General features: G+C 35.6%; 1 protein-coding gene across 1 annotated transcript; it reads left to right on the forward strand.

The window, feature by feature from the left end:
• Positions 1 to 15451: 15451 nt before the first annotated feature.
• Positions 15452 to 16554, forward strand: LOC140872615 (cytosolic sulfotransferase 12-like). Its single transcript, XM_073275505.1, has one exon. The coding sequence runs from the start codon at positions 15452 to 15454 to the stop codon at positions 16493 to 16495; it is 1044 nt and encodes a 347-aa protein (XP_073131606.1). The 3' UTR covers positions 16496 to 16554.
• Positions 16555 to 25905: the final 9351 nt, after the last annotated feature.

A 25905-nucleotide genomic window follows, 5' to 3' on the forward strand; every position in this document is an offset into this window, starting at 1 on the left:
TTTGGTGCGCCCGCGCCTCGTTTGGTGCGCCCGCGCGTCACCCCGATAAAAAAAAAAACCTATTTTTCGCGACGTGGTGTTGCATCGCCGAATGTAAGATGTGCGTCGCTAAATGTCTTATTGATTATTTTTATTTATTTTGATTTACATGATTTATTTATGTTCGAGAGATTAGAATCTGGGTCCTCACATTAAGTGGTATCAGAGCCCTAAGATTCTTGGAATTGAATTAGAGTGAGCGGGGTAGATCGAGTTCGCATGAATTGAATTCTCGCATGTGATTGATTTATTTAAATGATAATTTAAATACTTGAGAGCATGATTTATTGACTCTTGAATTAATTGAATTACATGAGTTGTGATTTAATTTTTGGATCAGGATTACTTGATTTGATTGAAAGCATTCTTTATTATTTATGGGTTACTTGGAATTACATGATTATGTGATTTAATATTTAAAGCATGAATTACTTGAAATATGAACTGTATTTTAATTTCGGACCCGAGTTCCACCATCTACTTGAGCTAGCAGATCAGAGATTGTTCGCGATGAGAATTAGAATTCGATTGAGATATGAAAATTCAGTAATTTGTAGTTGAACGAACTTTTCGAACAGAGATGTGGAACACCAAATTTTGAGATGAAGATTTGGTATCCTTTTCATACTAAATATCAGAATTGTCCCCTGAAGAATTTTAGCAGACGACAACCAGCAGTAACTCCTTCGACTGATCTAGATCATACCACTACTGCACTGTTAGATGTCACTCTGACATCGATGGGAATTATACCGAGGAAGTTTTAGTCGTTTAGGTTACCGATTTTGAAGAGTATCGAGAATGCTGTTGGATGCGGGAGTTGAATAGAAGGGATCGATCAATTGAGTGATTCTCTTAACTACACAGACGACCGGAGAATTCGGTTAGTGTGGTACCAACTTAGAGGATCGATAAAAGTTGGTATAATTTGAAGAAGAGAACATTAGGGAATCAAGGTTCGATCACTTTTTAGAAACCACTTTCATCCGAATTTCTTCGACAGATCCCTTTTCACCTTTTGATCAGAGTTAGAGGGACTTAGAGATCATCTTTAATCAAAGAGAAAGCAGTTTATGAAATCAGTGATCACTGCCTTGAGATCAGAAGACGCTGTCAGGTCGGTCATCAGCCGGACACTATGCTAGAGTTCGTCATCATGATATTATCGAAAGATCTCCGAAGGGATTTTCCTTGTGTCTTTAACTCCGACAAAGATACTAGCCGTTTAAGTTGCTCCTTTCGGCTGCAATAACAGAATCTATGAGAACTTAATCACATGATGAATCAATCTTCGAGGCAACAGATTCTAGATGCACTCTTATTGAGGATCAGACTCAGATTTTGCCGAAGATGACCGCAAGAAACAGTAGAGTATGGTTTCTATTCTTATTCTGATATAATCGGTTACGCACCTTACCTTTCTTCTTATTGATATTTATTGATGCATCTCGGTTTGTTGAATTTTTATTAGCAATAGTCTCCATTATTTGAATTGATGGGATGAGTTGGAACCGAACAGTATTGTATTTCAGATTCTGATTGATTGAGATTTTGATTTGATTGTAACCGAGCAGTATCATACTTCAGTTATCAGATTTTGATTTGATTGTCTGTTAGCTGCTTTATCCAGTACAGGACTACTGTGGATTGTATCAGGAAGTTGACAGATTCAGATCCGAGCCAACAGACGAACGAAAATCCTCCGGTAAGGATTCTCGATTCCAGGATTCGTTGTTAGTTGATCTGCCGAATGACCTTCTGATTTTAGAATTTCGCGGAGGAATTCTCTTGTTCACAGCTGATGTTCTAGAATCTAGCCTGAATTGGTTGATAAACCAGTGGTTAGAGAGTTGTTTTTATTTTCCAGGTGAGATTTTTGGATTACCTCTGAGTCATGAGGTTAGATTCAGCAATGAATTGAGATCAGACATCATCAGTTGAGAGTTTGATAGAAAGAAGTATTGAAGACTAGACTTGGATCGAGGTATGACTGCTTGGGAGTATAGTCGTACCGTTTGAAGTGAAACTCGTCTACAGTATTGTAGATCATTCGAACTGAATCTATAAGAGGTATTTAGATGGAAGTAGAAATTCTTATCGATCTTTTTGGTTCTTTTCGAAGAATAGTACTGATCATACAGAATATGGGAGAATGGTTTTACAGAATTGAGTGCCTAGACATTGCATCTCATGCTATTGAAGTCTGAATAGTGCTTGTATCGAGATGTCCTTTCCTCGATCATATTAATTCTAGAGCTGGAAGTTCTGTGATTTTGCAAGATCGAAGCTGTTTTGATTGAAGCCAAACCGGCATCTGTATCTGAGAATTGAAGATTTTGAGTTCTATAGCAGATTTTCGAGAGATTCTTATCGTCGTGGAGCCGATTTCTCATCTAACTCCAAAGAATGCTCTTATACCTGAACTGAATCTTATGAGATCAGTTGTTTGACATGAAGAAGAGATCGACCCGAGCTCCAGTATTTCTTATTTCCTTTGTACTGATGATCTTCAGTGCATTACATTTTCTTATCCAGATTCTGGAGGTATTCTTATTCAGAAGAAATCTGTGTTAGCTCAGTCATGGTAGCAGATGGAGCAGTCGAGACTCAACATCCTATTCGTGATATCAAATTGGCAGCGATCTTATTGCTTGTTAGATCGGGCATCATTATCTCCAGTGAAATTTTTGAGGTCTTTTCTGAACTGAGAAGTCAGAGTATGAATGTCGCAACCGAACTGATTTTGAGATTGAGGAACAGATTGGATATGATGTAGAATCTGATGGTGAATTCCAGTATGATCTGAAGTAGATCAGTGCAGCAACTGAAGTTTGAACAGAATGATCTATTATTATTTTATCTACTACCATTATTCTCTCTGAGTCGATGGACCTGTTCTTATTTTATCTACTATCCTTGACTTCACTGACCGATGAGTGTTGCACTTCTGATTTAGAGTCTGAAACAGATAGGAAGTCTGTCAGAATTCATTTATCCGAACTGAGCCAGAATTGATTTAAAATATGGAGATAACGTAGAAAACAGATTCGAATTGGAGAATTTAATGAAGAAGAGTCAGAACTGGGCACAGTCTGAGTTTCAGGACAGTGACGATACCTCAGTTGTGAGTAATTGTTTTGTTGTGCCAGATATTTTGATTGAGACAGAGTATCTTGAGATTGGCACTTTGTAGTTATTCAGTATTCTTTCAGACGATCGAAAGATATTCAGAGTATTAAGGAATCGACCTTTATAGGAATATATGAAGAATGAGGTTCGAAGTATGATTTCGTAATTGCTAGTCTGTCCACTTTTGATAGCTGATAGAGAGAAGGAACTGACTGTCTATGGTACAGTTAATTGTCATAATGAAAAGAAGATTACTTTTCGACGAATACCTTTCTGAAGCTATTGATCAGTCTGAAAATTTGAAGCCACCTGAGCTTTTATAGATCGATTGCAAAAATCTGCTACTGTACTCCGTACATAATGAATTCCTGACTCGACCCGATGTTGAGAAGTTGGTCAGAAAGAATTTCAGATTGTTTTGCTTTGTCGCAGTTTATCCGTGCAGAATAGAATTGGGAGTGTTCGGCATGTGGTCACGGAGTATAGAACTGTCTGATTTGGAGATGCTATCTGATTAAAATCGAGATATTGCTGTAGTCTGCTTCTGTTTTCGTATAGAATGGATTTCAGACATGACAATATGATTAGAATTGTCGTCAGGAGGATTTTCAGATAGTTGACTTGTCAAAGTCTGTGACAAGTCTGTCCTTTCAGAATGAGATTTTGAGTTAACTCTCACCTTGAACTCAGTCTTTAAGAGACTTTTGTTATTGGATTATAATTGGGTTCAGTTTATTATCCTCAGAACGACGGACAGCCAAGAATAAGCGATATAGACTTTAAGAGTTTATGCTGAGTTGTAGTGCTTGATTTTGGCACTAGCTGAATGGATTTATCATCTTTTGCGAAGTTTCTGTACAACAGATATCAGTCGAGTATCTTGATATCAATTTTTGTAAATGAGTTGTACGAGAAGAAATGAGAATCCCAATTGAATTGGGATGATTTTCTGAGTTCCCTGGCTTGGGATCAGATTTTATTCGAGGTTCGATAGACGAATGGAGATTTTCTGTCTATGATGAAGACGACTTGAGAAGAAGGATGAACGAAGTATTCGGATTTCGACGCAGATCTCTGTACTTATGTTCAGGGAAGCCGAGTAATTCAAAAGATTCTTCAGTTTAGAGGATGTGGCAATTATGATAAGAGAGAGAACTGTCTCGATGAACTCACGGGTTCCTTTGAGATTCTAGAGGAGATAGGCGATCTCGCCTACCGATTTTTACTCCTTCAGTTCTCCTTGTTTTCCACTAATTTGTTCTTCCGTATTCTTCGGGTATTCTCGACGTACTTCACGTCTTTTGTTGTCAAATTCACAGATTTTCTTTGAGGTTGAGACTAGAATTGATGAGTCGTCAACTTTGTTGAGACGACCGATTCAGAATTGACCGAACTGAGTATCAGCTCTTTAGCGAGACCAATTCAGATTGAGTTTATGCAGTTGAGACGATTCGGATTTGAAGAAACGGTTCAAGAAGCGGAGTTGATTAGAACCGCGATTTCAGAGTTATTTTGAGAGAAGAATTATTTTAGCAGTCTTCGAACTGTATCTTGTTTTTTGAGATGGAACTGCTTTGATTTCGAGGACGAAATCGATTCTTAGAGGGGGAGAAATGTAAGGCCCTGAAATTAATTATTTTGGGATTAGTGGAATTTATTATTATTAGAATTAAATTGAATTGAAGGGAATTAATTGAGCCGGGATTAAATCGATTGACTTTGGAGTTTCAGGGACCGAATTGCAATAGTAGAGTGTTGGACTTAGTCAAAGCATGGGGTTATTATTATTATTGTTGCATCTCTCTCTCTCTCCCCTCACTTTCCTCCTCCCCCCCATCTCGCCTAGAAGCCGAGAGAAGCCATGGAAGGTTTCTCATGCTTTTGCTCCGTCCGATTCGCACGATCCGACCTTTATATTTCAGATTCGAGTTGAGATTCACGATCACCGCAACGAGGGCTTCATTCTGACGTAAGTTTTGTTACGATCCACGAACTTTGAATTTTTTTTGGTTGTTAGAATTTGATAATCTTCGAGTATGTTGTGCTTGAGCTGGCATAGGTCGTGTATTCGAAGTCGGTTCGAAAAAAAAACGAAGTTTTGATTTTTATGATTTTTGGAGGTTAATTTCGAAAATGGGTCTTATGATTTTGGTTGGATTTATTGAGTTTTGATGGATTGGAAGATGATATGAGTTGTTTGGAATGGTTTCACGATGTTGATGATTTTTGGTTTGACCGTTTATAGCCGTTATGCCGTCGAAATCGAGTTTTGGATTATCGGTATTATTATTCGGTTTGATTTCCGGGTTTGTTTGAGTTAGAAGATTTATATCGAATCCGTATTTCACATTTTCAGATTTGAGTTGAAAGATTCGGGTTTGGATCGAACTTGGAAGTTGAATCGATTCGAGAATTGAAGAACGGTATAGTATTTGAACTTCTTGTATGTCTTGTTTTGATTCGATTCGATTTTGATTGAGTTCGTTGTTATTTTCAGATTTGAATCCCCGACGAACTTGAAAAGGTAAAAAGACGATGATTGAATGAATGGGACGATTAACTCGAATTTGAATTAATTCGAGTGCCCAAAAGAAATCACATACTTGTATGCTATTTTAATTATTTGTTTTTTTTAACTTGAATGAGTTTATTTTCACTTGCGTACATCTTGAGCCGAAGATTCGATTCGTTTTGAACTTAGACGATTTAGGGAGCTATATTGAAGTGGCTTTGGATTTCGAGTTTTTCCAATTGCCAGAATACTTCTTATAGTTGCTCTGAAGTCTAGGGGTTTGAGTTGAGCGACATCCACCCCGAATGGGTGTGTCGGTGAGTTGTTCGCAAAAAATAGACCCCGGGATCCCAACCGAGTATCGAATGATATTCGATTGTCCGATTAGATAATCCCGAGTTTTGAAGTCATGCATTGCATTTTAATGCATTTCGAGTTGAGTGCTGATATGCCTTTTTGAATTGATTGACTCGTTGTTTTATATAACATGAATTGATATATTATTTGGAATTGCTTGATTTGTCTCTTTTACTGGGAATTATATTCTCACCGGATTATCAGGCTATCGTTTTGTTTGTATGTGTACTTGACGGCAGGTGGGGCAGGATCGAGTCAAGAGCTGCATGATTAGATCGAGTGGGAAATGATAGAGTGAGGACTTGGTTTTAGAAGTCATACCTTGTATTCGAACTCCCGTGTATTCCATTTTGAATTGTAGAACTTAGAATCGACGCTTGTTCTACATTTTTATGTATTTGAATACCTCGTTGTTGGAAAAATATTAGTTGGATCATGTTAGACTCCTTATGGGTATGACATTACACTTTTGGAGTCATTTTTGGTGCAGAAACAGCAGGCCATGCGCGCCCGCGAAGCCCAGAAGGCACGCCCGCGCGTCTTGCACTGTCTCGGAGGACCGGACAGGGCGTCATGCGCGCCCGCGCGTCACCCAAATAAAAAAAAAACCTACTTTTCGCAACGTGGTTTTGCGTCGCCGAATGTAAGATGTGCGTCGCTAAATGTCTTATTGATTATTTTTATTTCTTTTGATTTACATGATTTATTTACGTTCGAGAGATTAGAATCCGGGTCCTCACAGACGGAGTCCTCTTTGGGGCCAATTAACACAATAGATGGATATGTTAACTCGAAATTAATAAGACATTGAATGAAACACATTACATAATCAGGCTTACCCATTCTGCCGCAAAGCCCAGCTTAATCATCATTGCTTCCAAAAATCTCCACTCCACCCTATCATACGATTTACTCATGTCCAATATAAGCGCTGCAAATCCAGATTTTGATTTCTTGTTATTTCTTATCCAGTGCATACTTTCAAATCTCACTATTACATTATCCAATATCAACCTCCTCGGGATGAATGCACTCTGAAAAGAGTCTATAACTTGATAGAATAGGCCTGAACCTGTTAGTTATAGCTCTAAACACAATTTTATAGCTCAAGTTGCAAAGACTTATAGGCCAAAAATATTTCACATTTGAAGGCTCCTTGATTTTTGGTATTAACGTAACAAGAGTTGAATTTCATTCAGTTAAGTCCCCTTGCTCATTTAGGATAGATAATGTTGTTTTTGTAATATCTCCACCAATACCGGGCCAAATTTTTTGATAAAACAGAGCTGTGAATCCATCTGGACCCAGTGCTTTGGAAGGATACATCTCAAAAACCGCTTGATGAATTTCCTCCGGTGTGAACGACTTATAAGGCTCCTCATTCATACTATTCCCCACCACTGGCTCCAAGAAAATCATAACATTGTCGATATCCTGTTGTGAAGGAAGTGATGAGGAAAATAAAGTATCAAAATAGTTCAGTGTGATATTCGCCATACATGTATCATCATGACACCACTCCCCTCGGTGATTCTTAAGACCTTTGATAAAATTGGTCTCTCCGAGAATTATTTGATGCATGAAAATATTTTGTATTTCGATCCCCCTGTTGCAACCAATTAACCCGAGATCTTTGCTTCCAATGAATTTCCCCCTGGTCAGATAATTTGTCAATAGTTTTCTCCAACTTCAGTATTCTCGCATACGTTACTTTTTACTGTCTTGTAATTCATCATGTTATTCAGGTCCTTCCTAAGGAGATTAGTCCTTTTGCCCAATTGATTAAATCGATCCTCTGCCAATTGCTTCATGTTTTCACTGTATTTTGCAAGTTTTCTAGGTAGATTATTGCCTTCCTTTTGAGCCTCCCAACTCTGTTTAAACCGTTCCTGAAAATCATCTTCTAATAACCACTTATGTTTTGTAACGCCCCAAATTTATTTTAATTGAGTTTTTTTGAGATAATCGGAGATTACATATTTCAAGATCCGGCTTGATTTTGATCAGGGTCTATTTTGAAAATTTTCGGATTTTTCAGGGACTAAAGTGCAAATTTGAGTTTTTACATATTATCTTGGCACCTTTGACTATTCTTGATTCACTCCATCACCTCCATCTCGCCTCTTCACCATTGTAGATGCCCCAAAGCTTTCTCAAGCTTTGTGATTTCAATTTGCGATCGATCCGTCCGTTGGAATTTATTTCTGAAGGCAGATTAGCAATCACAGTCGCGAGAGCTTCGTTCTACCGTAAGTATTTCTTCGATCAGACGTATTTTATTTTCTGGATGTTGTTATAATCGTTTCAGTTTCGGTTATGTTGCTCTTGAGATAATTCTTATCGATTATTCTCAGTCGGTTTTGAATTAGAGCGTCGTTCGGAATTGTTATGATTTTTTGAAGCATAATTTGAAAATGAGGATTTTGAGATGTGTTGGATTTGTTTTGTTGTTGTTGTTTTAGCATTGATTTGAGTTCTTTGCAATGCTGTACTGATGTCTGCGTTTCCGGTTTGATCAGTTTATAGCCGTTATGTCGCCGGTTCGAGTTTTGAGATTTTGAACCGTTTGAATCGTAGAACTTTGGCAAATGGGTTTGTTCGTCATTGTTGATCATCTTTTGCCTATGTACAGATTCGTTTGAAGTTTGTCGAGCCCAGAGTTAGCAGAAGTCTATTGTCGAAGAGTTGGACGAAGAACGATAAAGAGATTACTTTGAGCGGTTGTTGTTGTTAGGTTGTATAGTTTCTGATATAACCTTTTATTGTAGCTTATCCAGAGTTGGAGCTATTCGTATCGAAATGTACAAGAAGTCATCGTTTTAGTGGGATAGCACACTCGAGATAGTTGGTTCTTAAGTTTCCCTTGAATCACGTACTTGCATCAATACTTGTTCTAGAATGTGGGACTTGTATTTTGTTGATTGAGCTTTTGTTATATGACTTAATGTTTTATGTTTTTTTCTTATGAATTCATATTGAGCCAAACTTTTGATTTCAGCGGGCAGAACTACACTTTTGTTTAGACGTTTTGGGGGCTATACTGCGAGTGGCCTGGGTGTAGAAGTTCACCTAGTGTCAGCATACTCCTTATAGTCGCACCAAAGTCTAGGGGAGTGGGATACGTGGCACCACCTCAATTGGGAGAGTCGGTGAGTTGTTACGTGATCTCATCCTCGGGATCCAAAAAACATAGCAGCAATCCCTTGTTTATCAGATTTGATATCCCGTTTTTAAAGACATATATTTCATTTGTATTAACATTGAATATGTTGTTGTCTCGGAAGCATGTTGTTGTTATATTACTTTTTATTTATGTTATGTTGCTTTTACTGGAAATATCATTTCAGTAAAAATATATTCGCCTCAATGACCTCTATACTCATCGGTTTTTTGGCCTGCAGAATTCGAAGAATTTGCACTTTGAAAGTTACTCTATTGACTGCCTTACCTGCAAACACCTTCCCCACAAGGCTTGATTCGAGTCTCCTTTGGCTCAGATTAGTTAAATTTGACGGGATGATAAGGGGAGCTTCAATACCTTCTAAGGATAGTTTCAATTTACTTACACGCCTTTCAATCTCCTCCGAATCCATACCAACAGCCTTCTCCTTAGTTACAAACTAAAGAGAAAATCTTATACACCGATAGGAAAGTGACTCTCACCTGAACCCTAAGAATGGAGAACGAGAGAGAGATATATTATGTAATGATATTTGATATTCAAATAATTTGATATTTTTAAATTTATTAATGAATCGTTTTCATGAGCTTGTATATCTATGGATTAGAGCATGTTTAATGATGCGATAAAGTTGGTAACTTGATCGTATGATGATGTCATCGTTGATAACTCTATTGTATATTATTCCTACAATGATGCGATGATATTGTAGTGGTGATATTGAAATATTATTTTGTTATTTAATTTAATAACTTTCTATTTTAATTAAAAGAAATAGTAAAATTGCCCATAGTTGAGAAAAAAATACAATTAATTACACATAACTAAATATTAAAACTTACACATAATTTTTAAAAACATAACGTAATTGAATTTAAAAAAACCACATAATTAAAAAAATTTAAAATGACATGTTGGTAATTGTTTTAAAAAAAATTAAAGATTCTTTTTTTCAATTTTTTGAATTTTTTTTTAAAAAACATTTACACTATTTTTAATTTTTAATAATATTTATAACAGTCAGATTAATCTGACCCTTGATTTTGAGTGACCAGATCATAATTTTGCTTTAAAAAAATTTATAAAGAGTTGGTGGAATTCACTGCTCGAAGAATCTCCGCGAGGAACTTTCCAACATCACCGTACACAGAAGTTTTTGTGTGCGGTTTTCTCATCCCTCGGAGGGGGTGAGGATGATATGGGCTGAGGAACCATTTTATGTGCTCTTATATTTCAATATTATAAATCAAGTATTTAAAGTCATCGAACACATAAATATTTGGTTTGCAATGGATTAACCAAAGAAATGAAGAATCATAGTTGATAGACAGCAAAATGACACTAATAGTTGAATTAATGGTGCAATCTATCATATGAGACTATCGGATAGAAGTTGAGAGTTGAGTAATTATGAATAGATAAATTCGATGTTAATATCCATTAATCAGATAGGATTGGCTACAATAATCTCTCCTAGGTTTCCCCTGGAACCCTTGTGAGAGCCTCTGACCTACTTGCATGTAGGAATTTCGCTCGATCATCCGCAGGGCATGATCTGAGTGCTTGTTTCTTTTTTCTTTGGTGTCATGGATTTAGAAGATATATCAAGACTTGTTCGGGAGTTTAAGATCTCTAACAATGGGGATCAAGGTATTACGATCAAATCTGATTATCTCAAGTTGGGTGCAGATCGTGTTACAAATTTCCTTGTAGCACGAGTTATTTCGCCAAGTGCTGTGAATCGAGAGACTTTCCGTACGCAAATTCCACGGATATATTGCAATTGACACGGAAGGTGGATATAGACGTAGTATCCTTGGCCATTCATTCTTTTAGATGTAGTATCCTTGGCCATTCATTTAGAACATGTAGGGAACCAGTGGAGATGGATGGTAAAATAAAATATGGAGTATGGATGCGTGCGCAAACACTGAGAAGTAAGTGCAGGAGTCGATCACCTCAAGTATCTCCCTCTAAATCTAGCTCAGGAATCAAGGCTGTGGTGATCCGAGATCCACCAGGGAACGAACCAATGGAGTTGGATGGAGGTGTAAATCAGGAGCAGGTTGATGGGATGGTCGTGATCGAGCTTGGGGTTGCTGCCGGTGCGAAGGATAATTTGTGCATACATGGGGATGAAGAGGGAATTCGAAGCGGTTTGGTGTCGTCCGAGGAGGAGTTAGCTAAAAATTTTATGGCTGATGCGACAATGATTAAGCCAAAGTCAAGCCCAAAGAGATGGAAACTCCTTGCCCAAGCCAATAACGGGAAGAAGAGTGCTCATTCTCGGGTAAAAGTGAGCTCCCAGAGCAGTAAAAGAGCAGTAGGCGAAAAGATGTTGATGAACACCGTGAAGTTATTAGAATGGGTAAACGACAGATGGTTGAGACAGTGGAGGGTGGTACCAAAAATCTTTTAACGAGCTGCAACCCCGCCGATCCCAATGAGTTGCATAAGTTGGAATGCCCAGGGGGTTGAGAACCAACAGGCATTCCGTGATTTAAAGCGGCTAATTGCCGAGAAGAAATCTTCTCTCTTATTTTTGTGTGAAACACATAGGAGAGATATGGATAATAGTCGATGGACGAATCTCTTAAATTTCAAAGGCTGTTTTTCAGTGGCGAGTAGGGGGCGAAGTGGTGGCTTATGCTTTCTTTGGAAGGAACCACTAGATGTCTCGATAAAATCGTTCTCATAGGGTAATATAGATTGTGTGGTCTCGCACGATAATAGAATATGGCGATTCACGGGCTTTTACGGTAACCCAGATACTTCTCTACGTCATGTATCTTGGTCTTTACTTCGGAGACTAGAGAGAGCCCTCCAAAGATCAGGGTGTTTTGGTGGCGAGTGTTCCATAATATAATTCCAACAGGTACGAATCTGGTTTCCCACCATTCTCCGATCTCTGATCGATGCCCTCTCTGCCGCTTCTCCGATGATACTACTTTTCATGCCTTATTTTTCTGCCCATCATTGAAGAAGTTCTGGAGCCATAATAAGATTTGGAATTTCTTTAAATCATGTCTAGTATTTGATTCTCGAGACATTTGCTTACGGCTTATGGAGATGCCAAATCGCGGTGAGGTTGAAGAGTTTGTATGCCATACGTGGTCGCTATGGGTGGAAAGGTGTAGGGTGTCTCATGCAGAGGAAGTAACGGAGATAAGGGATGTTATTGAGCTTGGTTGGGCGATGCTCCGCGACTTTAAGAAGGCTGTGATTGATTTGTCTTTTCAAAGGTCTCGGATGCCATATGTGTCTCCAACGACCTGGGAGAGGCCGCCAGCAGGTCACCTGAGAATGGATGTAGATGCGAGCTTTAATTAAGCTGCAAATTGTTGTGGTATTGGTGGGGTGGTGCGTAACCATGGGGGTCAACCTATTGTTGCATTTGGTAAATCTATTTTGATGCCGAGCTCAGTGGTGCTGGGGGAGTTATTGGCAATTAAAGAGGGACACAGGATTGTTCAGGAGAAGGACTACAAATAGGTGACTATTATTTCGGATTCACTTTTGGCGGTGCAAGCAGTCACTCAGCCTTTTGGGAATCTCAATGATGAGGGGGTCTTTGTGCTTCAGATATTAAGCTCTCAAATATTGGATCTCGACATAGTGTCATTTTTTCATGCTCGGAGAACAGCTAATGGGGTAGCCCATGCATTAGCGAAATTTTCTTGTTCATTCCCTACACTTTTTTATTGGATGTCTGAGACTTTTCCTAGTTGGCTTATAAATCTTGTAATTACTGATATTTCATAATAAAAATACAAGATTTTCTGTCAAAAAAAATATCTTGCATTAATAAGATGATATCATTGTTGAAGGGTAATCTCATTCCTTGGGGTCATTCTTGTAGGGATGTAGCTAGCTAGGAGGAAAATAGTAAATTATTTTGATCATTTAACGATATGTACTATAATCGCTAAAAAATTAAATTATTGAAACTTAATTTAGCTGGATTTAATAAGGTCCCTCTGATGACTGAAACAAGACCCGACTTTAAACGATCGTAAATTGAATAGAAATTGTTCTAAATCGAACTGATCCACGTTAACCTTCCCTATGGTATATAGTGCTTCGAAAGGTGATTTGCATAAGTGGCAAAATAGATGCGATCTAATTTAACCACCGAAGCATTAATTTCTAGCCGAGTTGAAATTATTCATAGTAGAAAAGTATATGAAGATCAAACTTAAATAAAACAAAATAAGATGAGTGATGAGTCTAAAATAAATTTCAAGTTCAATTTAATGAATGCTTCTGACATATATAAGTAATTAATGTTGTCTGGCGAAATTTAATTTGATGTGCCATTAATGTTTATAGCCAACTGAAACCTAACCACCTAATGTTTATATGATATGGGCGCGTATTTTGTGGTCTTTTAAGTTGCATGTGATCATATATGTTACAATGAATTTTTTTAATTTTTTTTTAAAATTTGTGCCTACAGAGTCGCATATATAGCCCATAGGTCATCAGATATTATGGCCTCCAGTTTGAGAAAAGATAAAGATTCGAGAACCAAAATCTTCGCAAACTCATTGAAAATCAATGGAAAGGGTGCTTGAGCTCGGGTTCACAAGTTGACTTTTGAGGTCGAATTCTGTTTACAATGTAAAAACATTTAAGCATTATTTTTGTGTTCATGAACCCACTAGCTAGGATAATCGATTTGGGTGGGTTTGGTTTGGGTTGATGCATGGTATCGTTAAAAAAAATTTCAACCCAAAACTGAATGCGACTAATATAATCAACGAGAACCAACCTAGTTTTATTTTTTCAACAAAATAATTAAATAAATATTAAAAAACATAATAATAATATTTTAATTTAAATACATAATAACAAAATATCACTTATGTATGAATTAAATTTGAAAGTTTAATTGTAGAAGATTTAAATTATACTTACCACAGAAAACAAACAATTGTTTAAAATTCAATATTTCATATAATAAATATTACATGATGAAAATTAGGATATGAATATACGATAAAAAAAATTTCAATATACAATATATAAAAATGTAGTCAAACTTTCTTAATTCTAAATAAAAATAATAATTAAAAAAATTTCGAGTCCAACCCGATCAAAGCCGAACCCGAAAACCCATAATCCTAACCAGTTTTTTTTTTTTTTTTGAACCGGATTCATTTTTGACACCTCTATATTAATTTTAACTATTCTACTCAATTTCCCATATTAATTCCAATTCGTTGATAGAAGTGGACAGATACTATGCTCCATCTGGTTTAACACATCTAGTTGCGGCAACAACCCTTGAATAAATGGATTCCAAATAATTTGATGTGGATCCATTAATCAGATGATACCATGCATTAATTTTGAAGTGTAGGAGGAAATTAATAAATTATTTTGATAATTTAACTAGGATCAGTTGATTACTAAAAAATTTAATTATTGAAGCTTAATTTAGCTCGATTCAATTAAAAAATAGTGCACGAAGATCACACTTGAATAAAAAAAACTTTTTTCGGAGGTCTGCTATTGTTACTGCGAAATGTCAACAAACAGGTTAGTTTAATTTTATGCTCAAAAGATTTTTTTTAATTAAAAAAAACAGGTTAGTTTTGAAATTTCTATTATTTTAATAAAATTATTAATAAAAAACCCGCTAACTTACCGACGAAATTTGCAAATTTCCATTTATATATACAAGTTGTATATGAATTATAGTTTAGAAACATTTGATAACATTGAATAATCTATATTGACAAATCATGGAGATTTGACATATAATTATTTTTTGGGAAAATTGCTTTTTTGGTCATCTATATTTGACGTTTTGCGATTTCAGTCCTTTATATTTTTTCAGATTTCAGTTTTAATCCGCTATCTTTATTTTTTTGGCAATTTTAGTCCTTTTTCCGACGTGGCGCTGACGTGACACCAATTCAGTGTTGATGTGGAGCTGACGTGTACAGTGCCACATAAGCATTTTAGAGTAAAAAAAGACCGAAATTGCCAAAAATCAAAACATGCAGGACTAAAACTGAAATATAAAAACATAAATGACCAAAATTGCAAAATAACAAATATACAGGATCAAATTTGCAATTTTTCCTTATTTTTTTTTATTCGAATACATGAATCAACTCAATATTTCCTGGAAAATGAAGATTTCATCTACCAGCTCTGGGGATATTAAATATAATATAATATTTGATATTGTTTAGCACTTGAGAATATATAATACCATGTAACATATGCACTGGAACAGGCAAAAAATAATGAACCAACGAAAAATGTGTGGTGAAACCTCTACGCCCCTTCCAAAATATTTATTACAAGAAGAGAAAATATCCCAAGAATTCAAATCCTTCATCTCGAATCTACCTAAAGGAAAAGGGATGCTTGCTTCCTATCTCCACCAATACCAAGGTTTCTGGTACTCTCCTAGATTACTACAAGCTACAATCTCATGTCTGAAGCATTTCCAGGCTCGAGATTCTGATGTTTTTCTTGTTTCCACTCCCAAATCGGGCACTACATGGTTGAAGGCAATCATATTTAGCTTAGTAAATCGAAAGAAATATCCCCCGAGTTCCGAAAATCACCCTTTGACCCTTACTAATCCTCACGATCTTGTCCCGTTCCTCGAAATCAAGCTCTACGTCGATAATCAAGTCCCGGATATCGAATCATTGCCTTCTCCTCGCCTGTTTTCGACTCACATACCTTACTTTTCTCTACCGGAATCGGTACGTGATTCCCACGCATGCAAGATAGTGTACTTGTGCAGGAACCCGAAGGATGTTTTCGTTTCACTATGGCATTTTACCAACAGATTGAGGTTGAAAGAAATGGGAACTAATTCTCTTGCAGATGCATTCGACCAGTTTTGCAATGGGGTGAGCCTTTTCGGACCCTTTTGGGATCATGTCCTTCAGTATTGGAATCAAAGCAAAGAGAATCCAGACAAGATCTTTTTCTTGAAATACGAGGATCTGAAACGTGATCCTCAGTATTATCTTCGCCGCCTGGCCGAGTTTCTTGAATGCCCATTTTCTGCCGAGGAAGCTGAGGGAATTTTCGTGATGGCGGATGAAATCTTGAAACTATGCAGTTTCGAGAATTTGAGCAGTCTTGAAATTAATCAAAATGGGAAACTATCTTCTGGTGTGGAGAATCAAGCATTTTTTCGTCGAGGCGAGGTCGGGGACTGGGAGAATTATTTGACGGATGAGATGATAGATAAGCTTGATGAAATTAGTGAATATAAGTTTGCTGGATCAGGGTTAGTCCTCTAAAATTAAGCATGCATTTATATTAAGAATTAATGTTTTGATTTTTGTTTACAAATAAATTGTTGCTAGCATGGACCAATATTGGATTGTATCAATACGATAAATCGAGTGTTTAAGTCGTTAAACATTGAACAATGTGGTCTATGATTCAATCGATATAAACATTGTCCGCAGTTGATAAATAAATAGACATTTTATCTTGGCAAGACTATCTCAATTTTGACTATCTCAATTTTATTCAAGTCTATATTTAACTTGGTAATAAATTGAGGTTTTGTAATCATGTCCCAGTCTCACATGCATGATTGGTTAATAATATATTACTAGTTGGGTCTGCACACGCATTCATGCATGAATACATTTGAATGTTTTGTTGTGTTCTTAGGGCATCTCCAATGCAACACCATTTTGGCGTATGGTGTAGCATTCTTTGCTCCAATCCAGCGCTATTTTCATGGCCAGGTTGGAGCAAAATGATGCAACACTGTAGCTTTTACGTTATCTTTTTCTCTTTTTTTTTTGGGTTTTTTTTTTGTTTTGTTTTTTTTTGTTTCTAATTTATTCTTTAATTTTTTAAATAAATAAAATTAAAATTCATAAATTAAATAATGAGTTTAAATATTTAAGTAAATAAAATAAAATTTTTAAAATTATTCTGAAAATATATGTAATTAAAATTTTTAATTCATTATTATTTCTACGTAGAAAATATTATTTTAGATATTATTGATATTTTAATTATTGTGTTTAAAAATATTTTGTGGAATAAATTAGTTATTGAGAATAAAATAATAGAGAATATTCCAAAAATATTTTTTTAGTGTAAAATTTAGAGTTAATGGGTTGAAGATTAGTTTTGAATTTGACGTAGGAATTACATTATTTTGAAGTTAGTGGGGAAAAATGCAATTTAGGTTCCTATGTTTGCTTATTGCATTTTTAGACCTGCATGTTTCAATTTTTGGCAATTTCAGTCCTTTTTATTCGAAAATGCTTACGTGTCATTATACACGTCAGCTCCACATCAGCACTGCATTGGTGTCACATCAGCGCCCCATCAGAAAAAGGATTCAAATTGCCAAATAAATAAATATAGCGGAGTAAAACTAAAATCTGAAAATATAGAGGACCAAAATCGCAAATTGACAAACATACAAGACTAAAAAAGCAATTTTTCCAAGTTAGTGTGACAACAAAATAGCGTAATAATTTGGAGATGGTTGGATCAAGATCTGAACTGCAAATTAAAAAAAATACGATCGATAAATAATAATTATATTATACTTTGAGTTATTTAATTTAAAATTGGCATATCTACTCTTTTATAAATCTTTTGATATTTGAAATAAATATATAAGTTGGAATATCTTACAACAATTTTTATGAAATAGACACAAATTTTTAATATTTATTTTTTCGTAATATTATGGATATTTGATATAGTAAATTAATGTATCATTTATAGTGAAATTTATTTTAAATCATAGATTTTGTTTTATGTTCCTGGTCTTTTAAAACTAATGCCATAAATGATATGATGTATATGTATATTAAATATATATTTAAATTATTTTAACGATAAAAATTTATAAATAGTTATTTTATAGAATGAATAAAATTTTATATACAAATTATTTTAGAGATAAAAAATTATAAATAGTTATTTTATATGTTGGTTGTGAAACACAAGTAATCTTGATTTCGATGATAACAAAACTTGTTACTATGTTTTTAACATATTTAATCAAGTGTGTAGTTGGTAGATCAAAGTAGGAAGTTTTGAGCTGGAACTGATCAAATTTATTCAAGCTGGAATTATGGCGGAGTTTGTTTCAAACATATCTCATAGCTTAGTGATCCAAATAACCAGAGGACAAATCTTTTTGAAAGCCATATTTCAGACAAGATAAGTTAGTTCGGATGTTATCCATGCGAAATATTGGTCGCAATATCAAGCTGGATGCAATTGATGTAGCAACCAGATCAAACATTACTAACTCTGGTATTTGGACAATATCTTCCTGTCCATTTATCCAAATGGAACGATTTAGTATGCGTTGTGAAGCTAAGAGAATGATCTACAAATAATCTTCAAAAGTCAAAATCTGAATCGGAGTTTAAAAAACTGATAAATCACGATGAACTTTTTGGTTCTGGACTGAAATTCTACAAAGCAGAATCTCTGACACAACTGAGTGTTTTGAGCATATCTTTCACGTACGAACTCGAAATCAAAATATTCTTGATTCCATGGAAATCCAAGACAAAGGGCTACAACTTTTATGTTCATCACTTTGCCCAGAAATTAGTGAATCAAGAGTTATGATCAAGTGAACAGATCAGATCAATTGGACAAGACCAGATCAAAGTTGGACTATACCAGATTAGTTTGACCAGAGCAAACCAGAACAGACCAGATCAATGTTTGAATATACCAGATCAAAGTTGGACCAGACCAGATCGGCCAGACCAGATCAATCAAACCAGTCCGATGAACAGTAAAATCATCTCAACTTCAGAAAATTGCCAACAACTCAAATATGACAGTTTCAACACCAGAAATCATACAAAAACATTCCAAACGGTCATATTCTTGTATCTAACGTTCATATCATTCTTGGAGCCCATAAATACAACACTTTGAAGATCATTTACAAGATTTTGATGGGGATTCAAAGCGTGGGTAGCCTACTTGAAGAAATTAGCTAGAATGGGAGAAAGTCCAATGTGTGAGGATATATTTGAGAGAAAAATACGCTTTAAAGAGATTAAATCCTCATACACAATCACTCACACTTATACAAGAGAGATGGGCATCAAAGATTAGTTGAGTGAGTCTTAACACAACGACATTAAAGATTATGCTTATAGTCTTGGCATAAGAAACATTAAACATTATGCGGATTGTGAGGTTGAAGCTTACAATCGAGAGGCTAGGAGTTCTTGTTTAGGCAGTTGATAAGTCCTAAATCGGATTGGGTTTGTACAATGGATTGTATAAATAAAAGTTTTCTAGTGGATCCTTCCAAGGGGAAAAAGGGATGACGTAGGAGTTTTATCTTCGAACATCCATAAACAAATCCATGTCTCTTTAATTCTTGTATTTATTTATTGCTACTGTTTTGGATTGCATCGTTGAAGCATTTTATGTGTTTGATAAAATACCAAAATATTGCATACAAAGTTTTTGATAATATGTTTCAACCAAAGTATTTTTATCATTTCAACTTGCATTCTTTTCAAACTATTTCTAAAATGTTTAATTGATTTTTAGAGGGATTAATATTTTGAGTGTTTTCCGCTCGGTTTGAAAACCGATCTCGATATAATCTTTTGGTGTTTGGTTCATTTTTGAACATTTCAAAAATGAGCTATTGTAGCTCAAAAATATTTTTAGTGTGTATTCACCACCCCCTCTACACACCCTCACGATCCTAACATTAAAGAATCATAAAATTTATATATCTAACTAGTATCTCACCCGTGCGATGTACGAAATTTTATTTTATGTAATTAATTATTATAATTAATAAGTATAAGTATTTGCATAAATTAGTTATAGTTATTGATATAATGTAATAAAAAACTTTTATAAGACAGTCTTATGAATCAATTTTGTGAGATAAATATATTTTTTTCGACTAAAGAAAAAGTATTATTTTTAGGCTAAGATTAATATTTTTATTGAGATAGCCATCGGGTTGACCTGTCTAATAATATTTTTATTTTATAAACTGTTATTTTTACAAAAAAAATACCTAACAAATAATAAAATTATTTTAGTAAATCTATATATAAAAAAAATTTACCTACACAAATAGAATGATAAAGATTAGGAAAAAGGGACTATACTCTAAATATTCAATGACAAAATCAATAAGTTTCGTGTGATATCCATTGATTTCTCTGTTTTGAGGGAAGTCTCTTGAAATCATTACACAAATGATATCTAGAAAAAATATGATAAAAATACGAACTATGTTAGATCCATTTACAAAAATTACGTCAATTACACAAAATATTTGATGTATACATAAATAAAACATGAAAAAGAACTTGCCAGAAAAGTTTGTTAGGATCGGTTTAGTATGTAGAGGGGGGTGATTACACCGAAAAATTATTTCGATGGGTAAGGATTGAATTAATCGATTTAGTGATTAAATTTGAATTTTATCTTGATCTCTAATGCAATTTAACAAACAGAGTATGTGCGGAAATATGTCAAATTACATATTTGAACACTTATAATAAACCAGTGTATGCAAGATAGATAATAGGTAGGTAAATTGATAATATACACGAAAAGATGTTTCTGGATGTTCGGAGATTTCAATAACTCCTACGTCATCCCTTCTTCCACCTCGAAAGGATATCACTAGAAGACTTTGAATCTTACAAGAAATTTGCAAAACCCCAATCCGGTTTAGGACTTATACACTGCCTAAACAAGAACTCCTAGTTATATATCAGTTTCAGTCCTAGACTGATAAAATGAAGATGTTTACAAATCGATTGACTTAGCACAAAAATGATCCTTCAATGATCAGAGTATCAATTGAGCGTTTGTGCTTTGAGTTCTTTGATCGATTATCAAGCTTTTGAGATTTTGAATATTCACGCAATGAACGTTGTTGGCAAAAGTTCCAGAAAGCTTTTTCAATCGATCGAGATCCCTATTTATACTCTTTGGATGCTAATGGTAATACATTCAAAATGGATCTTCAGATAGAATTTTGAATTATTCCCGTTGCATTTGTCACTTTCAAGAACAATCTCTGAGGCCGACAATTTCCTTTGGATCATGGTACTAAATTTTGTGAATGTGTCAGAGTACGTAAAATTCTATCCAAAAGATCGTAAGGGTAAACTGATGATGTTTCAGTTTAGTGTCTTTAGTCTCGTTGATTTGAACACTCTCAGTTGAGGTCTTATGCGAGACGGTTTAGCGCTTCTTTCTTTGTATGGCAGTTTGGTCTTAGCGCTTCAGTTTATCTTCCGCAAGTCAATTTAGCTTAGCACTTCAGTTTAGCTTCCGCTAAATCAGTTTTGCTTAGCGCTTCAGTTTAGCTTCCGCTAGATCATTTTAGCTTAGCGCTTTAGTTTAGCTTCCTCGACAGTTTTTCATACAAGTTTTTCACGATAACTTGTAAACACCAAAATTTAATTTCCCAAAAATTTCCTCCTTTTTGGTGTTTTTCAAAACTTAGATGATGCTGACATAATAATGCTGACATAAACTAATTGACTGATCAAACTGATGTCATTTTGAAAAACTGTTGCGATCTTCCCTATTTTTGATAAATCAACAAAATTCCAGGTAAAAGCGGTAACATGTATGTTGAATAATTATAAAATCCAGATACAAGTGTAGATAAAATAATAAGACAGAAGAATCTATCATAGATCTGGAAAGGGTCTTGGCAGAGAGGTGTTGGGACTGGAAGAGGATGGTCGAGATGCTTGCGTGTGATAACTTGGTGCTGGTTGTGGAACAAATCCCTGAGTATGTAAAATTTCCCGAGAAATGCCTGTTAGTTGCGCAATTTGTTTGGACAGACCTTGAAAGTTTGAGTTGACCGTCGTGTGAAGAACCTGAACATAAAAATTCAAATTGTCAATTTTTTTCTTCAGAGACTGGTGAGATTGCTGCAGTTAAGACATCGAACTATTCAGTTCTCTAGAGTTCAGGAGAATCTTGTCCAAGATTGCAAACTTCTCTTGTAATTTGATCAATTCAGAGTTCACAGAGTTGAGAAGAGAATTGATGTTGCTGTTAGTTTTACCATGATTATCTCGAAGAGCAATTATATCCTTTGATAGAGTATGCAGAGAATATTCCATGTCTGCGATAGTTTGACACCAATCTTCATCCACATCTGATTTTGGTGATAAATGTGATTTGCCAGAGATAGCAAATTGTTGTTGTAGAATGTTCATAAAATCTGTTCTCTGAGCTTTGAAAAGATATGGAGGATCAGTTAAGCTCACGTCAACTTTCTCTTTTCCTTTGTTCTGCTGAGAGGAGGATTCAGGAGCAGAGTGAGTAACGACTGCTAGAGACTTAGATTATGTTTCAACCTCAATAGCGTCATCAACATGAGAAATGACTCTTCTATTGTGTGATTTTTCTGGTGAACTCTTGGAAGGATTCGCTTGTAAGTCATCAGTTGCAGTATGGGGTTTTGCTTGTAAATCAACGATTGCACGAGGTGAAGTTTCTTGTACATCGGCAGTTGATCCAGATGATTTTTCTTGTAGATCACCAGGTAAACTGGATGGTTTTTCTGGTAAATCCTCAGTTGAATCAGATGTTCACAGCTTTGAGATTGAGCTTCAGGCTTTTTGAAAAAAGACATTGGAATAACCACTCTTCATGAGACTGGTGAGGATGAATAATAATGGCCAACAATTGATCTTGATTGAGATCAGTTTTAGGAGGTGCAATTTCTAGAGAAAGTGATTTACTTTCTGGCTCTGTGAGTGCAGTAGTGGGATAAGAGATATCTTCCAAAAGAAGAGGTTGTTCTTCTTCAATTTCAATGTGATCAGAAATTTGGGGGACAACTTCATCCATAGGAGTTGGATGATAGGTATCGTCCAGAAGAGGAAGTTGTTGTTCTTCATGTCCAATATGAGATATCACTTCATCTACATTCATCAAATGTAGTTCAGGTAAAGCCGTATCAGTTTCAGAGATGTGTAGTTGCTGCTCAATTGAAGTATCATTTGGGTTCTGAGCTGCGAAGGCTTCCTTTTGAAGTTCTTCAAAGACCTTATCAACTGTATATGTTGAGGATTCAGTTGAGGTTCGAGCCTTTTTAGTCTTATTATGTTTGGATCGAAACTTGGAGTGAGACTTATGTTTCTTCTCAACAAAAGGTTCTGGAATAACTAGGTTTTTGTCATTCTCCCAAAACTTGATTTTCATATGTAGAGTGATGAGATCACTTTGAAGCTGAGTGAACACTGATCTATCTTCATAGGCAGTTCTGGTGAACAGATCATAATTCTTTTGGAGTTCTTCAACAATTTGAGTTATATTCTCATGAGATCAAAGAAGTATTGTCTTCTCTCCATAGCTTCTTGAATGTCTACAGTTTTGACTACCTTTAGCACAATCTCCTCATATTTAACAAACCTATTCAATTCATTTTTTTTTTTTTGAGATTTCGGGCCAATGTAGAAGTCCGATATTTATGTCATTCATCATATAACGAGTCATACTTCTTTAAGCATATTCAAGGACTTTATCCATAGTTAAATCTATTTGAACTTGAATTGCATTTGTAGGCATGTCATGGTCTGAGGAGGAAGCGATGTGAGGATTAGATGATCCTGATTGCAAGTCTAGACCGGAGTGATTGTGCTCAACCAATTGTCTTGAAGATAAACCTCCTGAAGGTCTTGCAGGAGGAAAGTCCACGAGTATTGATAAAGTCTGGAATGGAGCCTGTTGAGGTTTGACAATATCTTCAGAGTCTTCATCTGCTGGAGTTTCTTGAGATACTCTGAATTGGTTCTACAACCATTGGTTGTTTTTCCTTGATATATGATTTCGTTTGAGTATCCTGATCCTCAAGTGCTTCATTAGATGAACTGGGAGCTTTTGTAGTGGAGATATTTGTTGGTTTGGGAATCACAGAAATGATCAGTTTAGTAGGAGAGTTTGTGGGCTTAGTCTGCAAAGTTCTTGGGGGTTTTTGGCAGATGCTCCACAATCTCTTCACTGTCGGTTTCTTCACTATCATAGATGACAAGATTTCTTTTCTTCTTGATGCTTTTCTTGGCCTTGGTCTTGGTCTTGGGTTTCTCGCAACGACAGAATCAGTAGACTCTTTGGAGTGAAAATTTGCTAAGTATTCATCGTTCATAACTCGAAGCTTGTGTAGTTGAGAAGTCTCTTGAAGGCTGATTCCCAAGACTTCGAGGAGTCTACTAATTTGAGAAACATATCCCGAAAATTGTTTGGAAGCAGTCATCATCTGAGAAAAGATTATGAAAATAAGATAACCCCAGTTGATCTTAAGGCCCTTCATAATAACTGTCATCACCTTGAATTTTTCAACTGTCAGTTTAGCAAAAGATTCTCTTTTTGCGAGAAGTCTCTTTGCAACAATGTCGGCGAGAAGTTGATATTCCAGTTTCAAGTATCTTTTAAATGCGGAGAGAGAGATAGCTTGATTTGAGCTTGAGAAGGTACTTTGCATTTCTGTAAGATCAGTTGCAGAGACGATATTAAAGTCGATAATACCCGAAGTTGGTAAACTGAAGGTTTCTGCAAAAAATTCTTCACTGATTGCGACGAGATGTCCTCCAACAGAGAGTAAGAGTTTGTCATCTTCCGCTAAAGTACATTTGTGACGGGATTGAGGTTGCAAGAACAGGAAACTTATTCTCTTTCACGTATGTTTGCTCACTTTATCAATGGGGTGAGCTCTTTCGGACCCTTTTGGAATCATGTCCTAGAGTATTGGAATCAGAGAAAACAAAATTCAGACAAGGTCTTTTTCTTGAAATATGAGGATTTGAAAAGGGATCCCGAACTCTATCTACGTCGCTTGGCGGAGTTTCTTGAATGCCCGTTTTCTGCAGAGGAAGAGGGATCGGGGATGGTGGAAGAAATCATAAAAATTTGTAGTTTCAAGAATTTGAGCAGTCTTGAAATCAATCAGACTAGGAAATTATCATGTAGCGGTGTGGAAAATAAAGCATTTTTTTGTCGAGGTGAGATTGGGGATTGGAAGAATCATTTGACTGATGAAATGATCAAGAAGATGGATGAAACTAGTGAAAAGAATTAAGTTTGGTGGATCAGGATTAGTCTTGTAATTGAATTTAATTATTGAGTACTTATTTATTTTTTGTGAGGTCAACATTGCAAATAAACCACTTTATTTGTTTGTGTAGTTTGGCTTTAATTTGTGGGGGTGGTTTATCCTTTTCTTTCTGTCTTGTTGATGTCTTTCATTTTTTATTTTTTTTTATTTGGGGAGGGGATTATGAGGATTGGTTCTCGATATTTAAATCTCATCACGAATTTAAGATCTTGGTGTCGGACTAGTCAAGAACGGATTTAGTTTAGGGGAGTCCAAGATTGTAGCCCATCCCAAATTTTTTTTATTATTGTATAATTTTTTACTTACAAAATAAAAGATTATAAAATCCACAATAATCCATCCTTCTATTTAATTGTGCGAATAAATTTTTCCTCAATACTTTTGTGAATTTACCATTACGCCCTTCCAACAATTCCACTATCCAGCAACCCAAAAATAATAATAAAAAAAATTATCTTCTTCTCACCAAACGACGGTTCACCCCTCCTCCACACATTTCCCCCCAACAGTTATCTGCCCAAAATCATCAACATCTTCAACAACTTCCTCTTCGACTCCTACATTCCTATTCTTATT

Source organism: Henckelia pumila, unplaced genomic scaffold (assembly GCF_033568475.1).
Source record: "Henckelia pumila isolate YLH828 unplaced genomic scaffold, ASM3356847v2 CTG_466, whole genome shotgun sequence".
Taxonomy (NCBI): Eukaryota; Viridiplantae; Streptophyta; class Magnoliopsida; order Lamiales; family Gesneriaceae; genus Henckelia; species Henckelia pumila.